At 41.1% G+C, this 13,303-nt stretch overlaps 1 protein-coding gene across 2 annotated transcripts in view; it reads left to right on the top strand.

The window, feature by feature from the left end:
- LOC131455365 (prospero homeobox protein 1-like) overlaps window positions 1–13,303 on the top strand; it is a 35,286-nt gene that overhangs the window by 11,541 nt on the left and 10,442 nt on the right. Inside the window, exon 6 of one of the 2 annotated variants that reach the window (XM_058622947.1) lies at window positions 6,619–6,813. In XM_058622947.1, the coding sequence (XP_058478930.1) occupies window positions 6,619–6,813 (195 nt within the window). Of the gene's footprint in view, window positions 1–6,603; window positions 6,814–13,303 lie in introns of both variants that reach the window. The other variant, XM_058622946.1, reaches the window with a different exon arrangement.

Here is a 13,303-nt window from a genome sequence, read left to right as displayed (position 1 = left end):
GTATATATTTATTATTTTTTACATAATATTGAGAATGTTTAGTGCTATTTTATTCCTGGTTGAATGAAGGTTAAATAAAATTAAAGAACCAGATATATCTTTTAATTAAGATGTAATAATAATATTAATAATTAGACAAAACTGAATTGACTGTACATTCGTATATTGAATATTCGTCCATTTTCTACCACTTTATCCTTCACGTGAGGTTTTATATTGAATACATTGAATTAGAAAAAGTCAAAAATCTACTTTTCATGAGTCTGACATACGTGTACATGTTTCCTACCAGATCTAAATATTTACAACTAGCGATAGCTGGAAACTGCAGATTCCAGGAAACGGAACAGTTGAGACGGGGACTATTTTTAGACGCGGAAGAACACACATTTGATTCAAAAACACACTCAAATTGCTTATTAAAAAAACATTAAAAAAAACGTATGAATTAGGCTTTGGAGGCGACACTTGACAAAGGGGGATGTTTTTGTATCTGCGGTGTGATGGATTCTCATTATTATATCATTTGTATGCAAATAATGGGCGACTGACACATTTTTGGTTTCTAATTGAGCCGTAATCCCGCTTAATCCCGCATAATTCATGTGTGGGAGGGCCTATTATTTTCACTCAATGGAAAAATGAGTCGCGGATAATCCTGTTTGTGATGAACGAAGCTGTTCTTTTCGGTTGTGTGTGTGTGTGTGCATTTATATCTTTGTGAGGACATTAAGTCTGGGCCTCACAACGATAAAGGGATATTTGGGGGGGTTAAGAGGTTTTAGGGTAAGGGTTAGGCACTTAGTTGTGATGGTTAGGGTAAGGGGTGAGGGAATGCATTATGTCTATGATGTGTCCTCACGAAGTCATAAAAACAAGTTTGTGTTTGTCAGAGTGGATGTGTGTGTCCTATTTCCTTCTTCTCATTTCTCTCATCATTACCATATTTATTTATTTTTTTTAAATCCAGGTCATTGTCTCTTTTTCTTCTTCCTCCCTCCCTCCCTCCCTCTCTCCCGGGGAACAATAAGTAGCATGTGTTTGGAGGATCAGGCAGATTCACTGTAAGGGAATTAGGGCCTTGAACGGCTTCCCTTAATTGGACTTAAATGGACTTTGTCTATGAGAAACTGGTTCTTAAATATGAGCCTCTCAGACACAGTGTCCGCCGCGCTCTGTGTGTGGGAAGTGGGTTGAGCTGACGACTGTTTTAGCCACACATGAGTGAGCGCGCACACACACACACACACACACACACCAGTTCTTAATTGCATAGTGAAAGCTCTTGCCTTCTGACCAGACAATCATACATGTTAGCATGAGACGCCGAGGTCACCGCCGTCTCATCTTGAGAGAGAGTCAGTGAGAGTAATTAAGAGCGTGTAAAGACTGGAGGAGTTAGGATTAATTAGACGCTCACTGGCTCAGGGAGTTCCTCCTCCTCCTCACACTCTCACTAACACACACACACACACACTAAACACAGCGACACATTTATCAGCACAGGCCCCGAAGACTCTCTGCCTTGAGAGACTGGAACGACATCTCCACGCCTCCGTCTCAGCAGGAATCAATTAGCGAGCGGCCCGCCTCTCACCCGCCCTGTCAATTAGAGTCACACAGCCAATTTGGCGACAGATTATTTTTTTTTACATGGCACTGTTTTAACTGAACTTAAGTCCGTGCATGACTGAATCGAGCAAACTGTGGTTCTAAAACGTTAAAACACGGCTTTTTTTCTTTATTTTAACATAAAACTGTATTTTGTTTTTAATTGCCATATTTTACTTCCATATCGTCTTGATACTCGTTGCTGCTGGCAAGTTCCAATATGTGTAAAATAAAACAAGATTCTCCAAAGATTCCAACCAAAAACAGCTCATTTATGCAGTCCAAGATTACCAGTTTATACACAAAAAGCCCTTTATACATGGTCAGAAAACTGTTGTGCTCCACCGACCTGAGCCAGGGTCCCGCACCTTGATTGAAACCATATTTAAGGACTTTTCAAGGACATTCCAGGAACAATTTCCTCCAACACTCAAAGGACCAAATGTGCTGACACAGCTCAAGACGGGAGAACAACGTCCTATCTCAAAAGTGATAGGACGTTCTCCACCTTACAAAATAAAAGCATAAAAGACATAAATACAAAAGAAGTCATTCATACCAATATTTCCAATAAATCTCTCTTAAGTCTCCCTTAAAATTAACCCTTTTTAGCTTTAATTTGATTTGTTTGTTTACTCTACAGTACATTTATGTTGTTCAGGGTTTCCTGCTCCTTGGTTGACACCAAATTCAAGGACTTTCCAGGATCAATTCCCCCTCAAATTCAAGGAGCGAATGTGCTGACACAGCTTAAGATGGGAGGGCAACTTGTAAGAGCCGATGGCGTCCACCGTTATTGATTTGCAGCACGCTCTGCATCTGGACAAGTAGATTGTCCTTGGTGTCAAAGTCGGTCTTTGTAATTTTCTTTGGTGAGCCGGAGATCTTGGGAATTTGCATTTTTCCGACATGGCATCACGTCGTCATTTGCTCTCTCTCTCGCTCATTGTTCTGCGCGGAAAATATATCAACTTAACTTTAAAATTCACAAACTTTCAAGGATTTCAAAGACCGGTGGGAACCCTACTGAGCTACATCACATCGTCCTAATGGCGGTGGGAGGTTCCAAACACAAAGCAATAACAAAAATAGCTCTCACAATATAATGTATGTCAAATATTTGGACAAACCTCTCTGAGATCTGAGAATCATTGTACGTCTGTGGTTTTATACATTACACCTCTCTCTGGCCGTATCCAGACGGAAACTTTGTTTTAAAAAAATGTCACAGAAATACACCAAAATCTCCCAAAACAACGCTAAATCCTGTAGTACACGTGCCAGGCCTGCGCATGGCGCTGTCCTGCTGCTACTGAAACATGGCAATAGCGAGAGAATGAACTAAACCAGAGCGACTCAAGAAAGAGAAAAGACCAAAGAAACGGCAAACACAAGAAGAAGAAGCGACAGCGAATGCAAGCGCAGGAGAGGCGGGATTATGACATCATAGCTTTTTTGGTACCTGCCGGCCACTGATTGGTCAGAGAGTGTCATCACTGGCAGAGTTGTAATCATGACGTCCGACACAAGAATCAAACTGAACAACGCCGGACTGTAGATCGGTTAAAAAGACTTCAAAATGACTGAAAACGTGCGTTAATCTCCAACATTTAACAAAGGAAATGTCTAAAATCTCAATATTTAACAGTGGAGTCTGGTGTATTTAGTGACGATCGGTCGTGCAGGAAGTGCTGAACGATTCTATGAACAAATCTTTTTAATGAACTGATTCTAATGATTCAGTTGCACAGAAAACAACTGCTTTAGTTGTCGCCAGTGTGTGTTTGTGTCACTTATATAAAACCACGTCACGACAGTTTCGCGCAGCCGTGCTATGACGACTCCGCCCATGTTGAGGTTGCAGTGACTGACACCAAACAGCCGAGTAGTGGTCGAACTAGTGAGCGCCAAAATAGTGTTTGACTGCTCCCAAAACGCTGCTTCTGTGTGGATAAAACTGAAGTTGATTCTCTTGAACTTGTTTTTGAGTGCACGGGCACCACACACACACACACACACACACACACACGCACACACAGAGATAGACAGCAACAACTTCCCTGCAGCGTAAACTGTCGAGTGAAGCAGAAATGGCCAAAAACATAATTTCCCAAAGTTACTACAGCAGCTTTTCCTCCAGCGTCCACAGGAAAAAAAACCTTCAGCGTCAGAACTGGGCGAGTTATGTCGACTGTGCACATTCACGCCGTCCTCTACTAAAATTGTGCCGAGCTACAAGGAATCGGGGTTGAAGTGTCGAAGCGGTGGGCACATTCTTAAAGGATGTGTGTTTGCCCTTTCCGACATGCCCTGGGGGGGGCGGGGGGGGCGAACAGCCGCCATCAAGAGGAGAAGAGCAGAGTTAGGACACCGTGACACTTTTCTCTGACACTTCACTCGTTTTGTTTTAAACAGAAAATGGCATTCCTCAAACTCAGCGTTTTGCTGCCGCCTCCATTCTCTCTTTTGGTCTTTTGTTTCTGTTGTGGATTGTGCTGATTGTGATGAGCTGGATGGGACAACAGAGGGTGAGAGGGTGAGAGGGTGGAGGGGGGGCAGGTGGGGATTGAGTGGTGATATCAGTCTTTAAATAAAAATACTGCACAGCTTCTGATTGTGGAGCTGCACCTGTTGAGTTTCTGAGAAGCATTAAAGATCCTCAGAAAATCCGACGAGAGCGGAATGTTTTCTGCTGTGTTTTATCTGAATTTGACCTAGTGGCCAACCCTAGTACTGCAGTTGGCTGACTGTGTATACAGTGTGTCCTTGACCTTAAAGAGAAGAGCAAAATAGGGATATTTACCACGATATCATGAGTGTTTGGGCCGATAAACAACACCAAGTGAAATTAACATCATATTTTTCCATACTCGCGTCTCATTCACACTCAGATAATTAAACTAAAGCCCATAGAAGTTTTACAACGGCAACTAAATTAATCATGAGGTTTTTTTAAGGAATTAAAACCAGCTTTGTGATTTTTCTTCGTGGACAAAACGAGACATTTGAGAACATCGTCAGTTCCACGTTTGACAAAACACTGATCAACATTTTTCAACATTTTCTAACAATTTATCCACATATCAAGAAAATAGTCAACGTTCAAAGTTTGACATTTCACCTCACGTGACAGCATAAAATTTACAAGAATTTTAGAAGCCATAAGCCGTGATTTTCTGTAAATAATTAAATGATAAACAGCGATTATTATGTTGTCACTTTACTAACCGAATAGTTCGTTCATCATTTAATTGTGAAGAAAACTGAAGGAAACAAAACGTTCTATTATTTTGACCATACCACTTTATTCCATCTCCTGGCGAGTTTGACATGACAACACGATTAATTACAAACTAATATGATCATAAATATAGTTAAAAATAGTTTGTTTTAATTCCAAACAGATTGATTTCGACAGCTTTTTTAATTACCGCGTCTCGTATCTCGTGCGTGTCAGGTTGTTCTTTACGTTCGTACGCGGACCCATGACATTGTCTTGTGTGTGACTGTGTGTGAGTGTGTTTGTGTTTTAATTGCTGAGTTATCACGTTCCTTTTTTGTGGGTCAAACACCCCCCCCCCCCACATTCACACACTTTCCCCTCTGGACACACACACACACACACCAGCCCCCTCCCCAATTATGCTCCATTATGTCACCCCTCTGGCTGCTCCTGAAAAATATCTTTCCCACTCTGTCACCCTCTCTCTCTCTACATTCCTTTTTCCATGCCACCTCTCACTCCATTCATCTCTATCTCACTTCTTTTTTCTCTCTCTCTCTCTGCCTATCTCTCTCACTCATCCCTTGTTCCTGTGAGACAATGTCTTGTAACAATACAGAGCTTAATCTCCGTGTCAAAGCCGTTTTTCCCCTTCAGCAAACACACACACACACACACACACACACACACACGTGTTTGCACAGCATTCTTAGTGAGGACACCCACAACCCCTTACCCTAACCTTAGCCATCACAACAAAATGCCTAACCCTCAAAAAGCTCTTTTAAGGGCTGACAGGATGTGAGGACCAGACAAAATGTCCTCACTCACTCCCTGTGGTTTATAAGGGTTTTTTTTTTTTTAGTCCTCACAAAGATACACATACAAGAACACACACACACTTTCACTGGGCTGTTTTTTTTTCCTTACGAGGAAAAGCAGATTTCCCACACTTGATGAAGAGGTTATTAAATCATCATTTCACATGTTTAAATAATCAATAAATACTAGTTCCTTGTGAAGACATACTGAATAGCCCACCAGGGGGCGACTTCACAAGTTATTCACTAGTCTAAATCGCTAATTTCAGCTCGTCGTCAACAAGACGTGTGACGTCAGTTTTGTGAGTAATTTTCCCCATTTAGAGGAAAATATGATATAAAGTACGACACATGTAAGAGGACACGAGTGTGATTGACAGCTGGTATTGTCCATTAGGAGCCACATCACGATTCTGGCGTCTTCAGTACTTCACTTACAAGTGATGTCACAACCAGTCCTAGTGGCCAACCCTAGTACTGCACACATTTTTTTTTGTGCTGCTATTGCAGTTTTTTGTAGTTCTTTTCACTTGGACAACTGTGTATACACTGTGTCCTTGGCCATGTGAGATGGGATATGGACAAAACACAACCATAATCGATAAAAATAGGGATTTCTATCGATAAATGACACTAATATATATACACAGAGGTCATTTAGTCTCTTTTGTGAAATTGTAAAAATATACAAGCTTCACACGTCTTCAATACTTCAGGTTCTTTTGAGTATGTCATGAAATCTTCATGTTTCAAGCCACTCAATGGTGGAAAATATGAAGAACAGTAAAAGTTGATTTTAAATATAGAATCTGTACGTTTTACCACAAAAGAAACAAGATTTTGAGTATGCCTCAGTAGACCAGAATGCATTGCTGAATACCCTGATTGTTGGCTCTGTATGACTTGTAGGGAGCCACTGTTAACTAAATAGACGTGTATTAATTCAAGGTTGTCCTGTTCCAGTTCAACCGCTGCATCACCTCGCAGCTGATCAAGTGGTTCAGCAACTTCCGGGAGTTCTACTACATCCAGATGGAGAAGTTTGCGCGGCAGGCCATCAACGAGGGCGTGACGGCCGCGGACGAGCTGTCGGTGGGCCGCGACGCCGAGCTCTTCAGGGCCCTCAACATGCACTACAACAAGGCCAACGACTTTGAGGTAAGCTGGACGAATGAGGACGAAGACAAATTCACGGTTTCATACACCAAGGTCCATTTTCAAGCTTTTCCAGCACCTCACAGCTGTGGTAAACAACATATGCTAGCTAAAACGCTTGCTAGCTAAAATGATAGCTCGCTAACTAATTAATAGACAGACAAAACAATTGCTAGCTAAAACTATTGCTCGCTAAATAATTAATAGACAAACAGACAAAACAATTGCTAGCAAAAACAATTGCTAGCTAAAACGCAGACAGACAGACAGACAGATCAATTGCACGCTAAAATGATTAGCTTGCTAGCTAATTGATAGTGACATACTGAGTATTTCAGAATGTGCTGATCTACAGGGACTTCTTTTTATTTCACTGTCTATTATAAACTTTATTATCAGAAAGCTAGTTTGTTTGGAGTATTTACAACGCACTTTCAAGGATCTCAAAACAAAAAAAATAAACCCTGAACGATGTGAAGATGAGGGTCGTTTTTCTTGCAAAGCTTCGTTTGTGTGCATTCAGGATTCAAATCAATCGATTAAATTTCTGTTTATTGTTTTTGTTTTTTTTAAATCCCAAATGGGATTTGGTGCACAAGGGAAAAAAGACAGCACAACAATGTGCCTGGAGCTCTCAAGATGAATAAATAGATAAATAGATAAATAAAGGGTCTCATTGAAATCATTATTGTGTTTTCAATGATCATTCTGGGGGTTTATTTATTATGTGAAAGTATCTATTATTAGTTGTCATATCAACTAAAATGTTTAGCCTTCTTCGTCTCAGTGTGCATTATCGCATCTCCTGGCAGGGGTTATATGTTTGTTTGTTTGTTTACAATTTAACAGAATCATTTGTCGTGCCAGCACTGTCCAGTTCAGGGTTCCAACTATTTTAATAACTGGTTATTCAGTTTGAGTAGTTTTTTTGTCTTAAATGTAAAAAACAAAGTTTCTTTGCTCTATAGAACATAGAAATTGAATTAATGTAGGACAAAATAAGATATTTGAGAACATCATTTCAAGGTTTGGGATACATTAATGAACATTTTTCAATATTTTCTGCCATTTTTGGACCAAATAACTAGGGCTGCAACATTTATTTATTACTAAATTAATTATCAACTATTTTTTAACTCGATTATTCTGGGGTTATTTAATTGTTAAAACAAGCTTTTGGATTTTTTAAAAGTGGACAGATGAATCTACAATTAAGCGTGGATTCAGCACAGCTCAAGCAAAAACCTGCTGTCATTTCATAAATATTATGCTGAGGCGTGGATGTCGTCGTATATATGCGAGCGTGTCGCGTGTTCGACAAGGCGAAAGAGGACGCCGCTCCAGGCGCGGGCGTCCTTGTCAAGGCAGGCGGTTTTAGGAGAAGTCAAATTCTCGGTTTCTCAAACTGTGGTGCCAGTGGTAACGCGAGCTTTCTCTGGTGGTACTTGGAAGAGTCTTTGACTGGAGTGCGTAGAAAATTAATCTTAAATCTTAATCCAATTTCTCTATACAAGTGTGTGAAGTATATATGTGAGGAAGAGGAGGATGATGAGAGAGCAAATGATCTTATTGGGAATAAATCTGCCTCCTGTGATAAGTGGATAGCTGATAACAGTGGAGATATTGGTGTTAAAGAGTTTGAGAAGCACTCATCTAAAGGGAACTTATCACCCACACGGCACCACTTCAGCAACATTGACACGTCGATTAGTATGCGCACAAACACACACGCCGACGGCAAATGCTTTACACGCTTTGCATAACAGGGGTCAGGTAGTTTTTCACAGGTGTGTATGTAAAAGGTCTGTACAGGAAACAGACACACACATGCAAATAGTGTGTGTGTGTGTGTGCGATTATTATTAGCTACGGGAGTGGAAGAGTCAGGGCTGAGAGTTGGAAAAAAAAAACGCCTGTACACACATTAGTTTCATTACATTACATGTCATTTACTACACAGGGTACCTGTCTTAGTAGTTTCAGTAGTTGAGACAAAGACTCAAACAAATTGTATTTTAAATATGCGTTATAGTGTTCAAATTTTAAATTTAACACGCAAAATCTGGTGTTCGTGTACAACGACAGTGTTTTTCTTCCATTTTAAATTGTTAATACGCTATTTTAACGTGCGGTAATATTGTAAATAACTGCCAGATATTGAAAGTTATTCTGGAAAACTGGGCAACAGCACATTTTCCGGTCCTTTTATGGTTGAAATAAGCAACAAGGGACATTTTGACGCTTAGGTGTCAAAGGGTTAAGTTTGTCCTTCCGTTTGCAACTTCCTGTCTACAGTCTTTCCGTTCAATTGAAAGAAAAGTCCAACTTTTTGAGAACAAGACGTCAAAATAATATTTATGATGCTTTTTCACATCATTTCAAAATAAAAGTGTTTGTTTTGCTACGGAACAATAAAGAGCTCACAATATAAATGTATTTATTAATAAAGAAAAAACTGAGTTTTTGATGATTGACCCACTGATGACGCCACAAAACAATTATAGAATCATTTAAAATGTCTAAACTCATCGTATTTGCATTGAGCAAGTTCAGATGTGTTAATCTCAGTGACATTTTAACAGATTAAGATTAATTTTTCCATGCTTATGTAAGATGGTTATACCTATAAGTTATATCCAGATGGATCCAATGGATCAAAATGTAAACATGTGTACAGGGAATATAGAGTTGCCTGTTTTTGATTTCTCAGACGGTATTAGGATATTGTAGCAGAGCAGCGTTCATCACTAATTAATCTGCAAATTTCTTCCTCGATTATTTGAATAAGTAATCAATAAAAAAAACAAAAAACAGTCCAAACCCTGAGAATTTTCTAATTACTACAAAATAAAGCCAGGATAAAAAGAAGCTGTGACTAGGAAATGGTTAGTATTATGATCAAAATGTTTCCAGTGATTACTAAAATATTTTTTAATTTCCGTGTCAACAGATTTAGTGAATGAATGAATGAATGAACTGACTCGGCGTCGGATGCCTTCGAGTAGTGGGACTGCGGCGGCTTCAAATCAGACTCTGCATTCAAAGAGTGAAAATTTAACTCAGTCCAAAAACAGTCTAATTATCGCGCAGCGTGTGTGTGTGTGTGTGTGTGTGTGTGTGTGTGCGTCAGACCTGAACACGGAGAGAATTACACAGAAAAAGAAAAGCACAGAGCTTCATAACTCAAAGGATGTGAGTGTATTTTTTGAATCCTTCTGAAACGGTAAAATGTCCATGTTTGGGTTTCCTTGACAGAAACAATGTTGTCAGTCACTTTTTTAGTTCATTAGGATATAAACCAGGGAAGAAAGTGGTTAAAGGGCCATTTCATATTATTATTATTAGATAAAGACTTAATGTAGGTGCTTCAATAACACGTGTGCAGACGTATACTTTGTCCCCTTTCCTGCCGGCCTCCTTCTCTCCCTTCACCTCCCTCCTTCCTCATGTCCGTCCGCCCTGAGGGAACATTACCGGCTGGGGACTCTCTCTCCCCCTCTCTCTCCCTCTCTCTCCCTCTCTCTCCCTCTCTCTCCTCCTCTCTGTCAAACTCAGAGGCGTGAAACTGGAACCACGGCCGATTCAGCAAGTCTCCCGACACACACACACACACACACACACACACACACACACAAAAGTCTTCTCCTTTTGCCAAATTTAGCATCATCATAGTTCCACCTTGGTTTGTCCCCCATCACACACCCCTCCCATCCTTCCTCCTCTCTCTCCTTGCTCCCTTCCCCCCCTTCTTCCAGTTGAATCCGTCCTGTGTCGATACGTCCTCTTCATCGCCTCCTTCCCCTCCTCTTCTTTCCTGTACCTTTGTCCTCGCTTCACTTTTCTCCCGCTGTCCGACGTCTTTGTCCCCAGACTCGTCTCCTCCCTTTGTCTCGGCCCCACTCAGACCTGCTCTCTGCCACATTACGGTGTCAGAGTTGGCCTCGCGAGGTTAACCCATTAGCATTTTTAATGTTTCCCGGGGGTTAGAGAAAAACAAGTTAATCTGGGATAAACACTGTCTCGCTGATGAAGTGAAGAAAGTGTTCTTCAGTTTGACGGGTTATTAGGAAAAGCTCGACGTACATGACCGGCATTTTAAGTAGTAATTGTAGATTATTGCCCTGCAAAGGTGAGCGTAATTTGTCAGGAGTGTGCGCGTGTGCTGTCGTCTTACAAAGTTGGCACAAACAGGCCTCCGTAATTATAGCAGCTTCATTAATTACTTCCTCCCTCCTCTCCAGCCACATTCTTTAAACTCTTCTTTCTTGTTTACCTCTCTCTCTCTCTCTCTCCATCCTTACCGTCTCCTGCTTCCTTCTCTATCAAAACAAATGTTGCCCTAATTGCTGCTCTGCCCACAAACTAATGATGGAGGCGAGGAGAGGGAATAAAAGTATATCAAGAATTTGCCAGGACTCTGAGGGAAAGATGTCAACTTGTACCGTCTGCCAAGAGGACAAACGTTTTCTTTTTTGTTTTATATTGAGGACAGGTTGATGTGTGTGTGTGTGTGTGTGTGTGTGTGTGTGTGTGTGTGTGTGTGTGTGTGTGTGTGTGTGTGTGTGTGTGTGTGTGTGTGTGTGTGTGTGTGTGTGTGGTGGAGTCGGCTGCTTTTTCTCAACCTCCTTGTTCCTCTTTCTTTCCATCTTCTCAGTGTCTGACGTCTATTCCTCTATTACTAAATACTTAAATATGAATGAGAGGAGGAACAGTTGTGCATGTGTGTGTGTGTGTGTGCGGCATGAGGAGGGACAATGAGACATTTTTATGAAGCCTTCTAAAGGACATTCTCATCTTTCCAGTTCAAGGATCCTCACAGGCTCTGTCAGCACCAAACGACAGCACAGCTGCGCCTTACGCTAACACACACACACACACACACACACACACACACACACAGATACTCATTTGTGTTCATCTGAAAGCAGAGATAACCTCCCTTGAAGGGGGGGTGTGGTTACGACCAAATTCTGCCCTTTGACTTTGAACCGCACACACGCTAACGCACACATGTACACACACACACACACACACACACCTGGAGGCCACAGAGTGGTCACACACTCGCACTTCAGAGCTATCTGGTTTCATAAGCTCTGCACTTCATGAAAGGCTAAAGTTCTCATGTCTTTCTCTGCCGTTTTAGACCCTTTGTCGTCCTCTCGCTCTCCCTCATTCACCCGTTCACTCATCCTCTCCACGTCCTCTTCATGCGAGCCCATTGAAGACGGGAGCCCGTGCTCAAATCTCAGGAATCGATTGTCAGCGCGGGGCTTTTATATGCCGGGCAGCTCCTTTGGCGTCATTTTCCTTTTTTTTTTTTTTATTTAACTGTCCTCCGTTGCTCTTGCGCGTAGAAGTTTTCTTGCTCGTGTCTCCTCTGCCTCTCTGTTGTCCCCACCTCTCTTGTCTCTCTCGTCTTCTGCGCGTGACCTACCCAGAAGGCGTCCACGCACATAGAGAAATTCAAACACGGCACTTGTCCTGCTTCCCTTCTCCCCCGTCCGACTCTGGGTTCTAAACGCAGTTTCGTGTCGGATGCTCGCAGAGGCCTGTGCTGCTGGAGTTGATAAGTGTGAGTGACAGATGTTGTGTTTACACAGAGGGACCGAGTTCCTGAGTTCATTATGACACAATCGAAGTTCAACACACGCAGTGGAAGAAACTGCTGATGAATCACTGAATCATGGCCTGACAAATAGTGTGCCGGCTTAAAAAACGTCTTAAAAAATGAAGTGTTGTAAGCATTTCCCAGCTGTTGTAACCAGATTAAAATAAGATTTATAACATTTCCAGTAAGATACACATTTCTGTCAGTGATGCAGTTATTTGTTCTTACTGATCTGCAGTGGTCCACTGATTGGTCGACAGAGGATTCGTTGTTTTTTTTTTTTTTTAAATATATCAATAGAGAAATTCAAGGCCGTTATATGATAGTAATATCATTGCACAGCAGTGTTTTCTTTCTCTGTGCAGTGCTGCCTGACAAAGTACGACTGTATGAATGTTCTTAAATCCATCTCGATTTTCTTCTTTCAAGTACAGTTTTGCTCGGATAGAATTCTTTAAAGTAGCTTCTGAAGCACTTCCAGACTGTAATGTGCCTTAAAATGAGGGGAAAAAACGGCCTTAAATTGAATCAAACTGACCAAAATTTGCACGATAATGGACTTTTTTGGCGATATGCTGACATATCCAGAGAGATCGGACCAGATACTGATACATTTTTCATCCTCACGTCACAGCACATGTAGATATACCTTTTCTTAATTGTGTAAAATAAACAAACATACAATAATAATAGTTGTAGAGGGCAATAGTCACATCGGGGCATCTAAAGCGTGTTCGGCGATATTCAAGAATACATTTTAAATCCAATATTGTGCATAAGGACTTACAATGAGCCGTGCTTTACTTTAAATTAGCCGACTTTAAAATGTTATAGCGTTGGACGTCTGTATTCAACGCAAACTTGACACACAAACCATCTTTT

The sequence above is a fragment of the Solea solea genome, chromosome 2 (assembly GCF_958295425.1).
Source record: "Solea solea chromosome 2, fSolSol10.1, whole genome shotgun sequence".
Taxonomy (NCBI): domain Eukaryota; kingdom Metazoa; phylum Chordata; class Actinopteri; order Pleuronectiformes; family Soleidae; genus Solea; species Solea solea.
The sequence above is the reverse complement of the archived record's forward strand: the minus strand, read 5'-3'. Positions and strand labels throughout refer to the sequence as shown.